We start from the raw sequence: 22468 nt of genomic DNA on the forward strand, positions 1-22468 counted from the left end.
GACACGAGATCGTGGGCAGGCAGAAGTACAGGAGCTCTTCTGCAGTCAATTTGTATTTGTACTGGGAGCAGTCAATCCAAAAATGGCCAACAGGATTCAGGTTTCTGATACTGACTGATGGCAAAAAAAAGACAGAAGTACTACATGAATGAGGCACATATCAGTATTTATTTCCCCAATGTAAATTGTCAAGTATTTTAGATAATGGGACATGTTCACAGAAATTGCCTGTTTTCCTCCAATATCTCTAAAGATGCAAAAGGTTAAAAATAACTAAAAAATAAAAACTAAAAATAATAGTAATAATTGGTTGTAAATTCTGTGGCTGTTATGCGAGTAGCGAATGGGTTTAATTTGAAGTTGTGGAGCTCAACAGGGTTTGTACTCCGCTGCTTTTCCCTCCTCTCCCTGGTGCTGGGTCTCTTCGTTGCAGAGGGCATGGATGTTAGCCAACCGTGGAAGAAATATTGTGGGAGTACCAGTTTTGGGGTCTGGCAGTACAGACAATTGCATTTTCAAAACTCAGAGGCTTCTTGATCTTTTCTTGTAGCTCTTTTTCTTCTCTCCTGTCCAAGCGGCACTAAATTAAATAAATGTAAAAAGATGAATAGCAAAAAGATGTCAGGGCCCAACTGCATTACGGCTGAAAGGAGTCCAGCTCTACTGGGTGCAGTGGCAGCACCAGATTTATTCCCGTATCAGTAAGGGATGGACTGTTCTGAGATAACTTCTGTTTATCACAGCAGTTTTCCTCTATGAAAGGAGAAGTAGCTGGAGAAAAAAACAGTTTTTAGTTTTCACTCAACAGTTTTGTTGAGTGATAGTATTGCTGGTGTTTTAATGAATTCAGAGAATGCTTTCTTTTAATTTAACCTTCCTTACTTTATTTCATTACACCATGTATCTTTGGCATTTGGTGAAGAGCCATTGTAAATGTGAGAACTAAGCAGCTTGTTAGATAACATCTTTTTTTTTTCTCTTTAAAAGATTAAACTGAGACTGTTCTGTCTGATGCCAGAATAGATGTAACCAATCCTGTATCCTTTGCATGTAGGTCAGTCAGAGGGACAATCCAGCACTGGATTCCATTATCCATGGGTTGAAGGGCGTCGTACATCACGGTAAGTAGCTGCTTAAACTTTCTTCTTGCTGGGAAGGGGAGAAGGGCAGGAATGTTGTCCTTAGAAGAGGATCAAGTCACCCCTGGAAGGATGCAGAGCCTGCACATTGCTCATTCACGATGTCTAAGGGCATTACAGCCATTATTTGATTGGTAAAGACCGTCGTCATTTGTTACCTGAAAATGGGTTGGGGTTAACAGTAAACAATTTATTTCTTTTCAGTCGGCGCTCTAGAATGCGTAAGTTATCAATCAAAACCTACTACAATATATCATTCATATTAGTACTTCGAAGGCAGCGCTGATGCTTCACTCCTGCTATTTATCTTCTGTTTGCTCTAAAAATACTCCTCTCTGAAGTTTCTATTTGTTTATAAATTATTTGTCTTTCAAATTTAGGGAGCTGATAATGAAACAGAAAATTAACTATCTGTGAAAATTAATTAAACTTTGCAGCAGATGAACATCTTTCTAATGCTGACATAAATAGGATCATTCGACTGTTCTGATGCATATAAAGCTATTATCCTTGAACTTAAAGCAGGTACTGAAATAAATATTAATATATTTTATACTTTTAGAACCAGTTCTTACTTAGGAATTTTACTGAAGCCTTATCACGGGTAATGCATCATTAGCAATGACATCAAGATGCTCCGGTTCCAGAAGTACTCTTGTCAGGTTTTAATATAATGATTTGTAAAGTTTTAATAATCTCATTATAATTCAAAAGGCATCTGCTGGAATGGTGCTAGGTACTCTAATAAATCTCCGTCCCATCTATAGTGCTGCGATAAAACATCTTTGCACCTTTTCAGAGGATTGTCTTTAGACATTAGCTAGTGCTGTAGAGCTTAACAAACATTTTTTTCTCTTGACTGCAAACCTAAAACTAGTTGACAGTGTTAGATTAAAACAAATAGGATTTTGGATTAATTGCTCTACTTTCAGAGTCATTTAACATTGCAACTGGGAACACTAATAAATCCAATGGAAGTGAAAAATAGGGGTTAAATGATAACATACCATAAAGTCCTTCATTTAGAGAATTTTCCATAGATTTTGCTGTTTATAAATTGCAGTGTTCTGCTGTGAGATAAAAACAACACACACAACTGAAAAACTGTTGCTTTCCGCAAAAATAGATGTTATTATCTAGCTCCCACTGGGTAGCAAAACAGGCTAGCAAAAATAAAGTGAGGACCAGTTGGGCTGCAAAGATTTTTCAGTGGCTGCATAATTTGACACTGAAGTCAAGCTGCCATTTAACTGGACCAAGATCTCTTTTTAGCTTTGTTTTCTACCTGCCTTCTATTTCAAGACACTACCCCCTGCAAGCTCTATGCTATTTTAGCCATCTCATCGTGTTTTTTTTTCTGCTCCGTCTCTTGCTCCTCTCTGCTGCAGCTGTAATAGCCAGTAGCGGATAATCACACCAATGCCTCCTAAGAGTATTATTCCATTCCCAAAAATAATTGTTTGGGTAGGATGTGACATGGTCCTGAGGTTGTGATTTCTCTGACCGCATAATGATTAGTCCGTCTTGGCGCTGCCTACCCACAGCAAAATCTGGGTGGATAAAAGGCGTTTATTTTTGTTTTGCTCACAATGCACAGAAGGGTACTAGTGTTTCAAGTAAAGGAATTCGCTTGATATATTTCAATAGCTAGTTTCCTTTTAAAAACATTAAGGAAGAAAAAGAGGAAAATCTTGCTTTCCTTCCTGTTTCAAAGGCCCTGATTAAAGGCCTTTTCTAAGGCTCTTTTGGTGGGTAACATAAGGGAATTTCCTCCTGCAAAGTAGTTGTTCAAAGAAATTGTTCTCTTTAACTTAAATATTGGTGGAACGCTTCAGTGAAGAATTCTTATATCCTATCTCTCTTCTAATGTTATTATGTAGAATAATAGTAAAGATGTGAGCTTTAATTCCAGACACCCTCATTTCTTTTCTTGATGTAATTTACTTACATCTTATGTAAGCACATTTTTATGAATTTATCTTAAAAGACTCGTCCTGCCTTCCATTTGGCTGCATTCAGCTGGGACCCTAAGGCAACAACGGACTTTTTGGCTGAAATACACTGGAGGACTCATGTGGTTTTTGGACAGTGTGGCTGTATCAAGCAAAGATCCAACAAAAGAAGCTGGAGAAAAGCAAAATGGAAACCTTAAGTTTCTTTGCATTTTATAATACTTCCACACCCACGTTATTTTTAGGTGGTCATGACAATACAGAGGCACTGTAGAAATGAAGAATACATATGAATGCTGAAATAATTACCTTGCTTTTAAATGCTCACGTACCCTCTGACTGGAAAGAACATCAGCCCCTTGGCACTGCTCCTGCCATGCACTCATTTTAACGTCCCTATTTCTGTAAGATTTCCTTCTTTTTCCATCTCTCTCTCCCTCTGACCAGCAAAGCATCCTTGCTGGTTTGGGCTGCATGGTCACTCCTTCTTCCCAATCATTCAGTTTTCAAGAAGGAAATTGTACACACACACACACACACACACACACACACAGAGTCATCATTTCTTCACTTGCCATACTTGAAGACTTGTCCCCATATGGGGACTCGGTTCTGCACCATGCAGGGCAGAGCAGCCCCGCTGCCCTGTCCCTGTGATGGCAGCAGCTCAAACACCCCTCAGTTACAAGTAAGGGTGCTACTGTTGAGTCAGGATCTCACTTTTAATTTTTCTTGTGTAGCATTTCAGTTTTCTGTGAAATTCTTACATTTTTACAGTACGCTTCTTAAGGGTGGGCAAACAATCCGAGTGTCAGAAGGTCTTTCTGCAGAAGTGAAAGCAATTTTTGCTTGAGATTTTGTCAGGGATTTGAATTACTTACTAATTTGATGGAACATAAATAATCGTGCCCTTCACAGTGTCAGCAGCTTAGTAACAATGACAGAGAAACGTATGCATAAAAATCAATACAGGCTTAGTTACTACTCAGAGTTCACTTTATTTCCTCATCTCCAGGCGTAATTTTCTAGAATCTTAATGTCCCATTAAGCTTAATTTTACATGAGCAACCGTTTAAAGTTTCTTAGCTGGAAGGGAAACCAGTGAGGTCCCAAACACCCTGACGAAGTTTGGATCGACGATCACGCCTTTGGGTTTGCCCCGCAGCTTCCTGCTGAACAGTACGTTCCCGTCACGCCGCTGCTCCCAAACTCCTGCGGCCGCCCGCGCAGAGCATTGTAAAGGCACACGAACGACGAGGAGGCTCTTTGCAGAGCTGTCAGCTGCCTGTTGCTGATTTTAAAATTGCTTTCGGTTCTGTGCTCTGCCAAGGATTTGTCACACCTCCCGCCAGCGAGGTGCCTGCTATTCTCACTCCTGCTTTCCCCGCCGCGAAGCGCGCGGCGAGCACGCGTCTGCCGCGGAGCCGCTGGAGACTGACAGCTGGGAGCACGCCGTCCTCCCTCCACAGAAGGGATGGAGCACAGGCGGGTGTGATGTGCTTTTTCTGACGCCGACTTGCCGGTGTCTTTCAGCTCTAACCACTGGGGGTCTTTTTTAGCTCCTCTTCATATGCTGCTCTCCTCACGGAAGCTGCCAGCAGAGCCTCCAGCTGTGCTGGTGCTGGTGGGATGATGCACGTCCTTCGTTGAAGGTGCATGGTTGAGTAACAAACGACACAGGGCCTAGTCGTGGTGTTGCAAATCAGACTTTTCTGCCTCTGTTTTGCTGCTGGTGTGCTCACCGGGGTGCCCTGAGCCTCTTTCTGCTTCTCGCCCTCCCTCGCGATGCAGAGGAGCGTGGGGCAGGACAGAGCAGTGTTTGTGCAAAGACTGAACAGGCTCCCAGGGCTTCAGGGAGGGCAATCATACCCCCAGGGGAACTGGAGAGATATGAAATGCCAGGTTATGTCTTACACAGTCGATTTGCATTAAAATGGCCACAAAAGCTTTTGTCTGTCTCATGCTTCAGCAAGATCTCAGAGGAGCACCTAACAGGGTGGAGCTATTACACAGAAACATTGCTTTTCTTCACCTCCACTGTCTTTGGCTCACCCCTTTTAGTACCATTTTGTGCGTAAGCCTCTTAGAGATGGTTTTTCCTTGTTCTTTCCAGCTGCCTGAAAGGCACTAAAAGGTGTTTCCTTCCCTGATTTCAGTCCTGAAGGCAGCGCCTGGTGCAGGAGGCAGTGCAGCAGTTATTTCTCCCAACCCAGGCTGGGCACGGATGCTCTGCTCGGTCCCTTTTCACCTTGCAGGCAAGGAGTTATCAGAGGAGCAGGAGCCTGTGCTACCCCAGGATCGTGGCAAACCTTTCACGGTGATGGAAACCGTGTTTTGTCACTTGTCCTGTTCTCTGTGACTGTCACAAGAACCTACACAGATCAGCAGAAAGTTATTAGCGAAGCACAAATAAATTACCATGGCAGAAGAGCCTCTATTAATGTCACAGCGATGGGCTCTTATTCCCTTCCTTGTCAAAAGCGAGCAGTGAAAATCAAGGTGCAGCCAGATCAAAAGCGTAGGTACAAAGTGAATCGATGGCATCTGTTGCTTGTTTGCGAGCGTGGGGTGGGGTGCTGGGTAGAGGGATGCCTTTGTTTATTTAAAAGGGAGTTTGGGAACATTCTTGTGTTGTTTTGTTTTTTTGGTTTTTTTTTCCCCTCTGCCTTTGAATCATCAAAGTGCCTTAACTTCAGCTCAGCATGGAGCAGAGTGAGATCTTGGGTCTCCCTCAAGGTGGGCAAGAGGTGTTGCGGCAGGTCAGTGGTGACCACCAAAGCTACAGGGGCTGCTGGGGAGATCATGCTGAAATACAGTGGAAACAGAATTGCTTTAGCAACCAAAAAAGGAGCAAATAAATATGTTACACATCTCTCCAGTTGTCCTAGGCAAAAGGCAGTGAATAACCTGTTAAAATAAATCAGCACTAAAAAGGAAGCAATCCAGACAGTGTTAGTTACCCTGTGGATCTATCACACCAGAAGGCATAATAACAAGAAAACACCATTAGCAGCATGACAGGTTTTTTCTTTTGTTTTTAACTTTAACCATAATGCCACCTGACAAGCTGTTTGCTTTCTGCACCAAATATCAGGGGTTGCAGAGAAGAAAGGCAGGGGAGAGGGGTGAGGGTGAGTCATGCTGCCGTGGGACCTTGTCTTTTAAAGCAAAACTTTGAAGAGAGCAGAAACCCAATTTGGAACAAGGAAGCCCATCAAAGGAAGAGCAGCGTGATGTGTTGAACTGAGAACGAAATGTGGAAGAGTGGTTTGTGTTTTTTTTTCCTCTGGGATGATCTGGGTATATTCTTTTGTTTTCTGATCTGTTCTTGTGTTCACAGTCAGAGTAGCCGTGTGAAAGGGGCCAGGACACGGCTGCTGTGGAGCAAAGGCGAGGAGGAGGGAAGTGGGAAATGAAGATGAGAGCAGAGGTGATAAGTTCACACCTTTATATAGGGCAGCTCTGTGCATAGCCGCAGGGGTCTGCATCATTTAAAAGAAAAAATGATGGAAGTCTAGAAATCTCTGGTCCTTCACCTGTCTGCTCTGTGGAAAGCAGTGCTGGTCATGGCTGAGCACAGACCAGCAAGCTGACATATAATTAATATGTTGCACAGAAAAACTAAGGCTAACAAAAAGAAGATTGCAGCAATAAGAACTCAAATTTCAAGATGTGGCTGAATTTAGGTTAATGATGAATGTGAGCAAAGCACAGGGGATGGGGGAGAAGTTGTGTGCTTTGCTGGTGGGTTTTGAGGCAATTTGCTGAGAAGAGAGGGGCGTCGAAGTCTGAGAAGGTGCAGTTGTGCTGTGGCTCCACTGGAGGATGTGAAAAGGACGTGCTCCTCTGGCCACCTCTGCCTCACTTCGCCCTGCCTGTGCTAGGGTTCAGCTTGCTCCAGGGATTCTCTGCCCCTCTGAAGGTCTCCTCTCAGTTTCTTTTTCCTCCAGTCAGTGGTGCCTGCTCTGTATTTCTTAGTTTCCATATCCCCTCTCACCTTGACTTCATGTGCACCTTTGCCTTGGGATAGGTTTTGTGAAACCTGGAGAAGTCTCATCCCAGTCCAGAATGGCAACAAGCCGTTATGCCAAAGCCCTGCATCAGCAGTAATTAAGCATTAAAGGTTCCAATTTTATTTTACTTTATTTTATTTTTTACAGACTTAAGACTTTTTTGCAGACTTAAGACTCCTCCTCACCAGCTAAACCTTTTCCTCTTAATCTCTTTTAAAAGAGGGAAGGAGAAAAATTAAGCCTGAGGCTGGCACCTGCCATGGAAATGTTTAGGTTGTGTTTTGTTTTTTTTTTTTTGTTTTTTTTTTTCCATGGAAGACTCCTTTTTTTTCTTTCCTCTATTCTTTGTACCACTCACCAATTGTCCCAGGTTAAATGAGACTGCAGGCTCCCTGAGTAAAGACTGTTTATTCTCATTCCCCTCCTCTCTGCCATGCTGTGCTGTGGTTCTTTGCATTGTTCAGCAGAGGATGTCGTCTTTAAAAAAATAAAATAAAAATGAGAGTTATAGTTGTACAGTAAGCGACAAGAAATAGAGTGGGTCTGGAGGTCTGTCAGAAACTGCTCGTCATACTGGATTTACACAGCAAGTACTCATTTGAAGATCTCTTCAATTAAAGTAACATATAATATTTGTAATCTCATCTTTAACATCACCACAGTGTGTCTGGTCCCTGTCTCTGGTGTGCAGCCTGCTTTATCTTGGAAGTTCTGGCTCAGTGGGTGTGTGGCATGGTGTCCTTTTGATTATTTTTGTGTGTTTGTTTTTTAATGTTTGAATGCAGAAGCTTTAGAATGACTTGGCTCATTGTGAAAATGAAATTGGCAGTAACATTGTTTAACAAATTTGGGAGACTTTCAAAGCTCTTCATATTGGTACTGCAGATTTCAGTTATTCAAAGTGTAGCTGGGTAACGTTTCCACCTATCAGGCATTGCACATACGTTAATTTTGGAAATAAGCTCATTTTAAGATATTGTTTTCAACGCAGCCAAGTTCCTGTTTTCTTACAGAAACGCATGATGAAAGTCCAGAGCATTCCATGAGATATAAATGGACTTGGCATATAGTTATTTGCTTGTGATCTCCGATCCAAGTTCCTGTTGGATTTGAAAAGGGGTTTGATCACAGATAGTTGTGATGCTGTTTACCTGAATATCTCAAGAACCCTCCTATTCCACAGTGATTCGGTTAAAATTCAGGGCTATCTCCTTCCAGCATTTCAGAGAATTTATTTTTAGCAAGTCAGTCCTTGAAGTCGAAATATCCAACTGATAGCTCTTGCAATATAATATTTGTTGGCATCAACTTCTGAAAACTGCAGTACTTGGTGGAGATCTGCCACCAGTATCTGTTTCAAGATCTGATTTTTCCTCTGCTGGGAAAACTATTGTGCACAGCTCGGTGTTAGCTCACATGTGGTGATGCTTTAACAAATACAGAGTGTAAATAGGTCAGCTCTTTAAAGTGTGCCTGCGAGTGCTGTGACTTCGGGTTGGGTTATGCAAAGAACGGTCCTTGGTTTCGTGCAAAGTAGTGGGGAGATTTACCAGTCCAAACAAAGAATATACTGAGTATTACTGGATTATTAAATAATAATAATAATAATAATAATAATAATAATAAAGTATTTCTTTGTCTAGTAAACAAAAGTAATGTTGGGAGACTACACCTGATGTTGTCGAAACAGATACTTGGTCATCCAGGTATTATCATAGGTTGCTTAGTCCTACATTTTTGTGTTCTGTTTCTCCACCTAAATTGGCCAAAGAGAGTTTGCATGTGTCAGATAAATATGTTTCCTACTGCATTAGTGTAAAACTAAAAACTCGAATGCAAATTTTTCTGTTGGTTTGCAGGCAAATATGGAAGCATAATGTGTGGTCTGCCCATGTGGACTTGTTTCAGTTTCATTGCTATTCAGGGACAAAAACTAAGAGGTAGACACCACTGTTGTGTCAGAAAGTCAGATACATTACCAGCTGACTGTTAATTCCTTTCTGTGAATATAAGTTAAAATACCATATTGTGCTTTTATGCCGGGGAATACTCAGTAGTTTAAATGTCACATTCATTGTCTTAATTGTCAACAATGAATCTGTGGCACTTGATAGTTTTTCCTGTGGAAATATTAGAGTGAATGCGTTTCTACGAGCCTTGGTGCTGTAAACAAGGGCTCCCTGTTTGCTGACTGTCAATAAAATTGGCTGTGTGGCATTAGAGGGGCATCTCGGTAGACGTCCTAGTCCACATTGCCTGGATGTGGCAGCCACAGCAATGCTTTCCTTGCTGCTTTCTCAGAGGAATGCTCTGTGGCTCGAGGCCTGTCATTAGGGTCCCGATCTCTGTGGCTCCGATTTCCTGCTTGTTTATTTTTCTGCTTGGGTGCACGGCTGTGCTCTGGCACTGATAGAGTAGGACAGGGAGCAGCAGAAGAGCCTGCGCAGGTGTGAGGCTGGTTCACACGTAAGAACAAGTAGGTGGCTCACGGGTGGCTTTTGCAGCGTTCATTGCAGTGGTTCACAGGTATCTGCAGGTCAACAGAGATGTTATCACTGATGTTTTATTGCTTTTGTCTGCCGGTTCTCTTCTTAGTACCTGTCAGCAAATGCTCTCTTGTTATTTTTTGTTTTGGTTTTCGTTCTCGCACAGAAGATCATGTAGTCCCCCGCCTTGTCTGGTTTCTCCCTCCTGTAAACTCCTTACCCTGCTCAGTCTGTCGCTAGTCTTCTGGGCAAAACTCGTCCCAGTCCCAAGCAGGGAAAATGGGATATAGGAGCTGGCTTTGGAAAACAGGGAAGAAAGGTTTAATATTTTTTCCAGCTTTGCTCTTTACAATTTAGTAGCAATGTTAGTGTGAATACATACACAATCGTGTGCATATACATACACAAAATATTTCTTCTGTATTCAGTGAATGCTGTTGCTTAGCTTGCAAATGATTCTTTTTACAGATTCACCACCAATAATAAGTGATTTAAGGATGAAATTTTAAGTGACTTGATTTTCAAATCCTATTTTCAAAATTGTCTCAAGCTCTTAGGAACATAATTTCATGTCACTTTCTGTTTCTATATGATATTGAAGGGATATACCGGAGATAAACTCCTGAATTTCTAAGTCACTTTTTCTTTAAGCTTTTCATGAAGCTGTTTGTGACTCCAGTTGCTAAAAGTACACCATGCATCTAGATGGAAGTGATATAAATGAATAATCCTTTTTAAAAAGTACTAGGTTATTAAACCATAATCAATTGATTATCATCTATTTTAATAGTCATTTTAATCTAATTATAGGTAATTTTTATTTTAATCTTTGGAATTCATTAACAAAAACTTAGAGCATTGCTTGTAGCCATGAAAAATTAGATAGAGTACACCCTGTCCTACTTAAACTGTGTATTAGCAAAGCTACTTTTTCCTCAAGAAATGGTCTTTTCCATAGCTGACTATGACTTTCCAAATGCTTAGGAAAGAAACATTCCTAATTGATAACCAAAATTTAATCATAGTCGGATACTTCCAGTTTGCATTCAAATAAGGTATTTCTCTGTCTAAATAAGCTTCCCTTGGTTGATTATTCATATTGTAGTTCAGAATGTTTAAAAATGAAAGACAGAGTTGGATGAAATGTAGACTACTTAATACAGTGTGTGTTTAATATAAAAGTCATGCATTATTCATTTTTGCAATTTGAATAACTTTGAATTTAGCATCCCTGTTCTTCATCTTTTCCTTTGATGAACAATTAATTATTAAAATATAATATTGTCAGCATATGGCACAAAAATCCTTGAAAGTGTAAAATGAGCTTCTTTCTCCTGTCATTCCTTGATAAAGGGATACTCTGTATTCTAGGATTTCCAGGGAATGTTTGGCCAGCATCTTAAGTGTTTCCATCATTCTAAATAAAAGGTTATAAAAGTTAAAAATAGCTAAATTAATTGTAACTGAAAGATTATTTCATAAATGTTTCAATAAAAATGGATACAAAGGGAAATCTGTTTTCAAAATGTCCTGTACCTCCCATCTATTTCATTTATAGTCATTGGCTGTTAACGTGAAGAGGATGTTTGCATGTTCAAATACTCTTTCAGATTCATAGCAGTCCACTCTGTGCTCGACTTCCACAGAGAGAGAGTTTCTTAAATAGAAACACGTCATTTTGCTCTGGAGCTGAGCTGTATGCCTGCTAAATTTCAAAATCAACTCCTCTGACTGAGTTTGCAATTTTTCTAACCAATTTTTCCTGTATAAAAATAAGCCGATGAGTTTTTAATTGGAAATCAAATTAAATCCGACCTTTTGCTGTGATTATGATTTCTTGATTAGTTCTCTTTGAACTTTGGCCAATCATATATATTTTACTATTTATTATCTAAGCACACTTTTTTCTGAAGATAGGCTATGAAGAGAAAACGTGTTTTCTTCTTTCTTTCCTTCTTGTGGGTGGAAAAGTCCTTCATACCTGCTTGGATTAGGAGAGAAACTGTTAATGAAGAAATCACAGTATTCTGTTGCAATGTAGTGTACTTTGACTTTAATAGAATCACTCATATTTTGGAACTCCAAAGGCTGCAAAAACTTTCCACGCCTGCTGATAATGTGCAGAAGAACAGAAGACATTTGGAAAGCATCATATATTTGCACCTTGCAGCAGGAGTGGAGGAAAACAATCCCCTTGTTTACCATGCTGCTGTTCAGAGCTATAGGCAGACATCTTGATTTGATCAAGACTTCTAGAAAAATGTGGGGTCTGTGGAAGTGGATTCTGCAGACCTCACCCATATTCATTTCCTTCTGACTTGGTGACGGTGTGTGTGCTGGTCATCAACCTGCCCGCCTCCGCACCCTGCAGACTTGCTTGGCAGCTCTGGCAAGACAGAAAGAGAAGAGTTCCTGCTACCTGAAGGTAGACGTTGGTTTGAAGCATGAAGAATATAATAAGTGAAGAATTGCGATGTATGGAAGAGCCTCGCGTGTCAGCATGCCCTGAGGCAGTGAGCACCTTTGCACAGATTGAGAGGGAGCTTCGGCCTGTGAGTCAACATAAATTGCAGAGGATAAATACTCAGGGATGGCAGGGAAATTGTCTTGCCTGCAGCTGTTTCCTCCTTTCATTTATTTATTTTTCTTCACAGTGTTAAATATTACCAGCTTGTCACTGTTACTTGAAGCTAAATGCTTTCAGTGCATAGGTTTGCATTTCAGGCTGTTCAAGGAGCCTTCTTGGAGGAAAGACTTCATCCCCCAGCCTGCTAGACCGCAGGAAGGAGTTTCTTGGATGAGGAGGAAGAGTGTTTTTACCTCTGAGACACATTTGTGGTGCTGTGCCAACTGCATCCAGCAGCAGCCCTGGCATTGCCCGTGTGGCTGGGTGCAGGCAATCCCATAGAGGCACCGTCTGGATGCTGCTCTGAGCACCACGTTGAGCCAGAGCTTGGCTTTACAGATGCTCTGCTGCCATGCTGCCCTTCCCCTCAGTTCAACCCTGGCAGCTCCTGGAGACGTTTTTGGCTGGCCACTGCCTTGGCCATCTTGGCAGCCCACAGAGGGATTGACTGCGTTCCTGCATCCCTTTTCCCTGCTGGTGGGGACAGGACGGGCACACGACCCGGTGCTCTTTGGTCAGGCAGCAATGAGCAGGACCGCTGGGACCAAGCATTGTTCCCTCGAGGCTCTGACAAATACTCACTGCCATCAAGCTGAAGAGCAATTTACTGAGTGCTGAAGCCACTGAATACGGTGTTATTTTTGTGCTAGCATAAAGCAGTGGGATAACAAGGGCATTTCACACCTGCACGCCTTCTAAATAGGAGCAGTATAGGACTGACTAGCATTTTGGCTGCTCTTATAATAATCAACACATCAACTCTTACAGAGACTTCCTGATAGGGTGTTTCCATCCTTCATTATATATATATATGATAAAATATGTTGTTGCCATTACACCTTGCTAGGCTGCCTATCAATGTGATGTCTGTTTTAAAGACACGTAAAAAAAAAATAAAGTGTAATTTTACTTGTCAATCTTCCCCCGCAGAGAAGGAGACCTTTCTGGATCCCTTTGTGCTGAGGGACCTTCTGCCGGCATCGCTGGGGAGTTACTACCGCTACGCAGGTTCCCTGACGACTCCTCCATGCAGCGAAATCGTGGAGTGGATTGTTTTTCGGAAGCCTGTTCCCATTTCTTACCATCAGGTGTGTTTAGTTTGTCCATGGAATCTCTTGATTTGCTCTCTTTCAGACAGTGTTTTCAAAACCCAATGTTTTAATTTTGAGAACAAAAAAGTTTCTGTTGACAAAAAAGGAAGTGTTGGTGATTTTTTTTCTTCAGTAATATTGTTTCTGAGCAAGAGCCATCAGTCTTAAGAAGACAGTACAACATGAAACCTAGTTTCCTTTCAATGATTTATTTGGTATTGTTTTTGTTAAGATTAAATTAAGCTGTGGTGTAAATATTTACATGCAGTTCTCTTTTATTCTTTTTAATTGAAACTTTCTTTTCAAAGTAAAGTGAGTGATTTCAGTTCTGCTCAGATTTAGTAATTTGAACTAATTACATTAGAAAAGACGTGTTTCCATTAATTCTCCATGGTTAACTGTTTTTGTAACACAGTAAAGCTGCCATTATGTGCTTAGAGAGCTGGTACACAAATCTTTAAAATTAGCACATAGCAGCTTTTAATGCAAATAGACGCAGTGTCTGGGATTTGTCTGGAGAAGAATGCTCCCAATAAAGTAATGGATAAATGCAGTCAAATGTTTACTAGTTAAGAGCATTTTTGACATTTTAAGATTGTCATCTTTAGAAAACCATCCTGCTGAAATTAGTCCTTCCTTTATTCATCTGTCTTAAGCTATCAAAGCAAAGTTCTTAAATACATTAACTCTGTCAACCCTAAGTGAGTAGTTCACGGGGTGGTTGTGACTGACAGATGTTGGTTCTCAAGGATTTCAAAACGGCAGAAGGCGATTGCTGTGTCCCCACTCCAGGCTTGTTTCCATGTTTTCTAGATCCCATTGCTTCTCCTGTAGACCCTTTCATGTTTTTTTGAAGTGCCATGTTCAAACGCTCAGGTCTCAGCACTTTCAGCTGGGCTCCCCTGAGGCTGAGGGACATGGCAGGATGCATGTGTCGAGCCACCTGTGCTGGTTTTACTTCACCTTTTTCACAAAAGCACCATGTTATTACCCGTGTTCAGCTGGTGGCCAGCAGGAACCCTTTTGCTAGCTGCTCTCTCCAGAGCACTCTCTAGCAGTGCTGCTGAACATCATGTGTTCACGCAGGCGATGATTCTGGCCGAAGCGTGGGACTTTTTTGCACATGGTCGCGGTTGAATCAGACCCTTTGTTTTTTTCAGGCTGTTTCTCTGATTGTCAAGATCATTTTGAATTCTGTCCTTGCCTGCAGGATACTTGCAAGCCCTTGTAGCTTTTCACTACATCAATAACTTTACTGTTTACTACTGGGTGGCTGTGAGGCCTGACCCACACTCAGTTTTATACCCTGCGTACCACCCTGTATACACATCGAGTGGGTCATGGACTTTTTTCTTCTTTTTCTGTTTTAACAAATGCAAATGAACTGCTAAATGCCAATTATGGCTATCACTATTGTGGTATAAAGGTACTTTATCCTGGCAGAGCTTCTTTCCTGTGCTGTAGAGCAGTAACTGTGCCAAGCCAAGCCTTTAAAATTTGGCATTGTGCTGCTTTATGAATGTGTGTGTGGTTGAAGAGCTGGGTATTCTGTGTGCAGACAGACTTTCATTGATACTACAACACATGTGGAATAAATAATAGTATTCTTCCCCTTGGCAGTTCTAGATGGGTGTATTTTAAGAGCCTGCCACCCTGCCATTGCTATGATTATTATTTGTTCCTCTAACAGAAACAGTGCAGTATAATCCATTGCCACAGTTTAACCTTCTTTATCACAAACCCCATGAAGCAGTCTGTAATCCCAGAGGAGGAAAGTGATATTGTTTAAGCTTTGTTGCTGTTCCAATTAAATCCTTGCTTTTGTGCAAAATACCTTGCTGTAAAAAGGACAGTACTGAAGTGGTCCATTTGTGGAGGCTTCTCTATTTTATTCTCAGTGCTCCATCATCATCATCTCTCCCGATAATTAGACAACAAAACAGGACAAGCCGTGTCACCCTGCAGATACATTGTCAAGCTAAGTGCATTCAATGACCCAAAGCATGGCATTATCTCTCATAATGCATACCTCAGAGTATCTCATTGTGCTTATAACAGTTTTAGTATTTTTAATTGCCATTTATATATCCAGCCCTTAGAAAACCGGGTGCATCAGGCTTTAATGGTTTGTAATTACATGACTTGGAATTTTAGATCAGGTTTCTCTCTATCTATAACAGTCTTAAAACAGCTTTTCATTTGTTCTTCTGAACAGGAGCTCTTGTACTCCTTGAAGAGCATGAATGTAGCTCCTTGACTGTGACTCTTCTTTTTTTTTTTTCCTGCCAGCTATAAATCAATTAATTTCTCATTTGTGGTAGATAATATTTTTATAGTAAAAATGAAGTCAAAATGACTTATATATACTTCAACACATAAAAAGGGGAAGGTTAAAAATCACATTTGAATTGGCAATTGTTAAAATGCAATTATCCCTCCCCAAGGTAGCACAGCAGAAGAAAATATTTTAGAAGTTCTCACTGAAAGTTTAAAAATTCAATTAATGTCATGGAAGTGTAAGCTTAGAGACTTGACTTGATAAGGAGCAGTTGGTACCCAGTTCATGAACTTCTAGGGAGTAATTTTAAGGCCTGTTAGTTGGCTTCATCAAAACTGGTTCTAGAGCATGAAGGGAAAAAGGTAGGTAAATATTTACAGCATTGTGGTCACTGCCAACATGCAATGTCGTTGGAGAGCGTAGGGCTTAGCAGGATCATCCTGTTTCTTTGTTAAGACAAAAGTATAAGATGATAGACCCTTTACCCACTTTTATTTAGCCTGTCATTGCTTCTGACTGCGTTATACTAGTTAGGAAATAGTTTTCAAGATTTTTCACGATCTTTCTCTAAAGAATCAGAGAGGAGATTACAGCTGAGAACCAGGGAATAGGGCATTCATCTAAGAGGCAGAAAAAGTCCAATCCAAATGCCACCACCAGTGCACACAAGGCTGGAAGCTGCACCTGGGTACCCTGCCTGTGAAGGGAACCAGTCACCAGCTGTCAGCCCTCCCTGCTGCTCGCCTCCCCTCGCTCTGCATCAGCTTCCTGCTTGTACAGTAAGGGTAGGGAGAGGGGGAGGCTGCTACTGAAAACGTACAAGCCTGAGTTGTGCTGATACCTTGGAAGTGATTGCCTGTTAGGAGACCCAGTTCCCTCGCCTTTGTGTTTGAGCACAGATCTGCCAAACGCAGGCTCTGCACTGCGAGGTCCATCCTTTCTCCCTCCTGTTGTCCATGTGCTGCTCACAGTGATAATGTTCCCATACGTTTCCCCATTAGCCAGCCCAGCACACCTCCCCACTCCAGGGAGACTGACTTTTGAAATGAGAAGTGTACAAATTGACTCTCTCTTGCCTTGGGGGTTGGAGAAGTTTTACCAATTTCAGCCCAGTAAAAGGAATCGTCAGGCCCAACAGAACAGGCAAGCTGGATGGCAGCAGCAGAAGGGAGTTTCTGTTTACTGGTTCGAAGGGAAATTAAATATCGATAGCGAGTGTCTCTTGGTTCAGCGGAGGATGCTTAGCTGCTCTGTTGCAGCTTCCTTTGATTATTGTTATCAGCACTATCAGCTGAGGCTACAATGATAATTTTTCCCAGTTGCAAACTTCAGGACTCGCATTCATTTCCATAGCTTTTAGAGCAGATGCACGTAATGAAAAGTATGTAGCTTTCAAAGTGACCTATTAAACTATGAGTGTTGTGTAAGTCCCTTTTTAAAGTTGTGGGCCAGATTCTGTATTCCCCAAATCCATACCATCAATATACGTAATTGATGTAAACAGTATCAGCAGTGAGTCCTTCTTTGCTCTGTCTTCCTCAACCTTTCCAGCAGCGACATAACTGATTCTAGTTCTTGACCTGAACGATAACAAGCTATTAGTAAATGCTATGCTGACCTTGATAGCTGTGAGAACAACATTAGCTGAAAATATTTTCACCTTAGTTTGCTAGAAATTTCCTTCTAGGAAGTGCTGAGATACAAACTAACGGAAAAGTTTTCCAATTACAGTTCTTTCTCACAGGTTAATACATTTTATTAAAAATAGCTCAGATCTGAATACAACTAAGGAAACTTATTCCCAGAGGAATATGTGCTAGCTGTGACCATTTTATGTTATTTTTTCTCACCCTGTAGTTAGGTATCAGAGGGAGCAGTGGCTGGTAGGGAGGTCAGGGTGCTTGGAGATGGGAGCCCTCAGCTTGTGCTGCTCTGCTACTGACCTGCTCCAGGGCAAGTCAGCTCAGGGCTTTGGGGGCCAGTCCCATAATGCTGGGACAACTGCAGTGACCTCTGTGCAACAGTGCTGCAAGAGCTGGCCATGGAGCTCACTCAGCCTGGCAGCTAGGCATCGTGGTTCAGAGCTAAGGTAACATCACCCTCTCCTGGAGAGGGCTTTTGGGGTGGAAACATTTTTTGGCATGGTACTATGAAATAAAACGGTGCCAGCATTGAGGAGGGTTTGGCGTGGCTGTCGCACATGAAATCCATCCAGACAGAGGGTCTAAAGGGCAAACATTTCCTTGCCCATGACAGACAACAGAGAGTTGATCGAAGGTCTTCTCTTCTGCTGGGCAGGATAAGCCCTGTGCTGAGATAAGACGGTTGGCAGTGATTTCAGTGGGCAGCCCGACTTCCCGCATGGTTTATCAGTCTTGGCATCAACACTTCCTGCCATTTTACTTTCTTATCAACCACCCGGATTTCACCACATTGTTTTCTAATTAATGTCCTTTCTCTTCCTTGCCATGATGGCTGTGGTCAGCTGGAGGCTTTCTATTCCATATTCACCACTGAGCAACAAGACCATGTCAAGTCCGTGGAGTACCTGAGGAATAACTTCCGACCACAGCAAAGCCTGAACAACAGGAAGGTGTCCAAGTCTGCTGTGAAGGATGCTTGGAGCCAAGATATGACAGACATCTTGGAAAATCCACTCGGCACAGAAGCTTCCAAAGGTAGATTATGCTTATGAATTTTGCACTTGACTAACGAGAGATTTTTTTGTCTGCTTTGTCATTAAATTGTGCTGAGGATAGCTGCGAGCTGCCAAAGAAATAATGCAGTGTACGCAGTTATGCTTTGTTTGTATCTGTTAATAAATTAACTAGTCCTGTGTGTGCCTACAGTTACCTGTGAAACTCAGTGTCATGAGGTACCATGGTGATAAAGCCCCAGAATCTGCAAGTCCCAAACTGCAGATGTCCCTGTTTCTGCCAACTGGTTGTAGGGCCTTAGAGATGCCTGACAAATAGGAAATGCTAATGAAAAGGGTCAGCAGTAAAATTTTGGCCCCGTTAGCAGTGACTCATTGGGTGTTTGAATGGAAATAGGGTATCCAGATGTTGTCATGGTTTTCATTTTTACAAGTATCAGGAGTTCTGAAGAACTGCCGACCTTTTTAATTAAAAGTTTGTATCAATCTTTTGGTAATGGTGGCTGGGACAAAAACCCTCTTCCTTACAGACAGGTGATTTTATAATGTCTTGCTGAAGTGTTTCATGTGCCTTTTTGTAGAGCAGCTGGTGCTCGCTTCTGTCAGACACTGGATAATGAGCTGGATGGAGGAGGGTGGGAGGGAGGCTGCAGTTGTTGCGTTGGCACAGACAGCCCTGGCTAGAGGAGCACATCAAAAATTCTGAGAGAAATGTGTACCGGATAAAATAAGACTAGAAATAAATATCATTTACTACCTTTATTTGCCTTTATTTTATTGACTGCTGTTATTTATAGGTAGGAGGAATGACATGTAGTTCCCAGTCTTCAGTCTCGAAAAGTGCTTGGTGCTTAACCAGTCCTGAGTACAGGTAAAAGAAGAGGGGGCAGTTTGCCAGAAGGAAACAACTAAGCAGATTTACAATCTGCCCTTGCGTACCTGGCATTTTCACCTGGCCAGGCACATAGAGCGTAGTTTGAGATGTGAATCATGAAAACAGCTGCGTTCAGCAGCCTCACCCTCCCACGAGAGTGCTGAAAGAGAGTATTTCTCAGGGCTCATTATTCTGTGAGCGTGCTTATTTTTATATATATAGTATACACGTACACAAACCTCGTGTACATTAAAGGCAGCCTTGGGATGGAAAATTTACATCAGAAGTGAGAAGGAGATCTTGGGAATGAAGAGACCCTGCTATGCTCTGATGCTCTGGTCTGCAGTTTTCAATCAGTGTTTTAACAGCAACATGTGTCAATATTTATTTCTTCAGTTATATCCTGTGTACTTGTTACCTGCCCAGAACAGTGATGAAAGTTAATAGGTTACGTTATGTTAAAAGTGACAAAACTCTCTAGTTATTATTTTGAGTGCAGCCAAAGTACCCTCTGGTACATGTGGTGTAATATTCAAGGTTTTACTGTTTTGGCCACATGCCTGAATATTCCTCACCTCACTGGAAAGTTTTTAAGATTATAAAAATGTTCTGGGTGATTTTCACCCCCACAGTAAAGATCTCAAACCCGCAATTAGGGGCATTACAAACACTAAGGTCTGTAGTTAATAGGCTGATCCTGAACTTGGAAGTGTTGATATTGAAGGGGCACTGGAAGTAACTGGAAAGATTCTCACTGACTTTGCTCCTTATGGACTCTAAGACCCAGATTCAGACAAGTGCACATGGTTTAGTTAATATTATGTGAGCCAACCCACTGGATCAAGAGAGCTTCATAAGCACTAGTCCATGTTTGGATAGCTTTGTACCTGGGTGCTTAACAACACACATGCTTGTGGACTGGTTTCCTTTGATTTTTCTCTCTGGATCCTCTCCCAACATGTCCAGGTACTGTAACGCTCTGTACTCATGCCTGCCTGTGAATTTGAGCTTGCAATGTGCTCATCAGAGACTCTTAGGTAGGGACCATGCGTGTCCCCTCTGCCAGTGATGTGACAACGTTCAGTGTGCCATCTAATGGCAGGGACGATGCTGAAGTCAGTGATTTTTTTTCCCTCGAGCTTTTGCTATAGGAGGCTAATGGTTGGGCAGCCAGTCTTTTTGTACCAGCTCTGTCAACTTGTCACTTTTTGGGTTGTGTGCACACCAGGGAACACTGAAAATAGGTGCATTTTTTTCATGAACTTAAAAATAAATAGGTTGCTGCAGTGTTACTAACACAAAATGGATTGTAGCGTATCCTCCAAAGGTTACAGGGATGAGTTATAGCTGTTCTAGAGATATAACAACGTGGATGTTTCTGGCCCCTTCTTTGACAAAGGTGAACAGTGATGATGTGCCTGGTCTACTGCACATTCTGAACTACTGACATATAAATAAAATGAGTTGAAGTCATAATACTTGAGTGAAAGCAAAACCTATTGTTTATTCAGCTAGTAAATACAGTACCTCTTTATATAGTGTCATTCATGCAAAAGTACTGAGAAACTGGATGCACAGAGTGCCTCTCAGCCAGACAGTATAGCATACAAATACAAGAGCGTAGGGTTAGCATAACAAATTTATTTTATGCAGATTCTTCTGCACACCTCATGGTTGCGTCTCAGTGCTTTCTTTCCATGGCATTAAGCAATGTGACCAATGGCTGTCACATGTTGGCTCCTGTACGCTCTCCCTGTGCTTCGATTTGTGTGTTGTGGAAGAAGGCAAGGTCACGAAAATGTGTCTTTTACTTGCTGCAAGGTGGTATGGTTTGTGATGGTCTTCAGCTCTGGAGGGGAAGTTTGGATTTGTTTGTCGGTGTGAATTTTTGCAATTTGTTTCTTCTGTCACACACTATTAAGTCTGTGGGCAGTATTGCTAATCTAGAAAACAGTGTAGTGTTTGTTATGTAAGCCTTCCTTAGTTTGGAGGAAAATGTGCCCAGAACAATTTGCATAATGTTCAGCATAATTTTCAGAATTCCCTCGTGAATGGCGAGTTTCAGCGCAGCACAGAGCGATGCAGCTCTGCGGCTGTCCATTGAGAAGCGTGTATCTGAACGTTTTGGCAGCAAACAGGAATGGCTTTTCTCCGAGCTATCAAAGCTATCTCAAGTCACAGAACCGTGACCAGTGGCATAACCTGTAGATACACTGGAGGAAAACTATTTCTCACTTTATGCAAGTCCTTTGAGTGTTTCCTTAGAAAAGCCCTGTAAGTGGTAGCATTTGGTAAATAAAATGTCTTCTGGGAAAAGTTGTTTTAAGTCAACCAAAACTGTCAGTGAATTTGGATCTTGTTTGTTACCTAATGTGAATGTTACATCTTTTCTTTTGTGGTTACTCTCCTCTGTTTCCTTTTTTTTTTTTTTTTTTTAATTTTAATATTAGAGAAGCAATAAGGGGAAGTGGCAGTGTTTACAATAACCAGAATACAAGATGGAGAAAATGTTTTAGTTAATTTTAAATGCTGTAGAGGACTTATTTTTCACTTGAGAATGGAAACTCCAGTTTTCCTTTTGTGTTAGTACTTAGCAAGAAGAGTTTTCTTTGGTTCCTTTATCTCATTCCTTCCTCCTGTTGGCAAAAGCCAATTTAAAACAGTTCTCTTGAGGACTGCTGGTATGCCTGGACTAAAAGCATATGTGTAAGACCTTTGCTGAATCAGAGCCTAGGAACTGAACTTAATTCTGAAGTTGCCCCTGGAGCTGTTTCAAGAAACCATACGGATCACCTTTAAATGTATTATTTCTGAAATGTACCGTTCAGGATGTGCACAGTTCAGCTATATAATAGTAGCAGTTGGTGGATCGATAATAAACCACCATGCAACAATGTCTTTTAAGAAGGTTAAACTTTCAGAGACTCAAGATATACAGTGGACCACGCTGTCAAATAATGCTGATCACCAGGCCTGTAAAATTTAACAAGAGGACTCACCGGTGTTACAGTGCCATTTTATATAAAGTTTTGCAAATTTGTAGGTTCTCTGTGCTTCTCTGTACAGACTTATTAAACCAGGAGTAGTGTGTTTGTAAAATAGTCGCCAGATACTGTGAGTAACAGGCAGTGGCAGTGTTGGAGTATTTGCACATGACCTTCTCTGTTAAAATTGTCTCCTTTCTTATCTGGCCTGTCTTCTGTGGCTTAGGACTGTGTTGCTCTGTCCCCTCACGTATTGTGTTCCTGGCTTTTCCCAGGCAGCGTTCAAGCAGCTCTGCTAGAGTTACTGCTAATTAGTTATCAGTTTAATAGTGTACATTGCTCTTAGGAGACACATAAACAGAATTTTTA

The 22468-nt window shown here is 41.6% G+C and overlaps 1 protein-coding gene across 1 annotated transcript in view; it reads left to right on the plus strand.

The window, feature by feature from the left end:
• Positions 1–22468, plus strand: part of PTPRG (protein tyrosine phosphatase receptor type G) — a 397438-nt gene that overhangs the window by 284814 nt on the left and 90156 nt on the right. The window contains exons 6-8 of the mRNA XM_032193863.1: positions 1055–1121; positions 13147–13304; positions 18071–18263. Of these exons, the coding sequence (XP_032049754.1) occupies positions 1055–1121; positions 13147–13304; positions 18071–18263 (418 nt within the window). The remainder of the gene's footprint in view (positions 1–1054; positions 1122–13146; positions 13305–18070; positions 18264–22468) is intronic.

The sequence above is a fragment of the Aythya fuligula genome, chromosome 10, assembly GCF_009819795.1.
Source record: "Aythya fuligula isolate bAytFul2 chromosome 10, bAytFul2.pri, whole genome shotgun sequence".
NCBI classification, from domain to species: Eukaryota; Metazoa; Chordata; class Aves; order Anseriformes; family Anatidae; genus Aythya; species Aythya fuligula.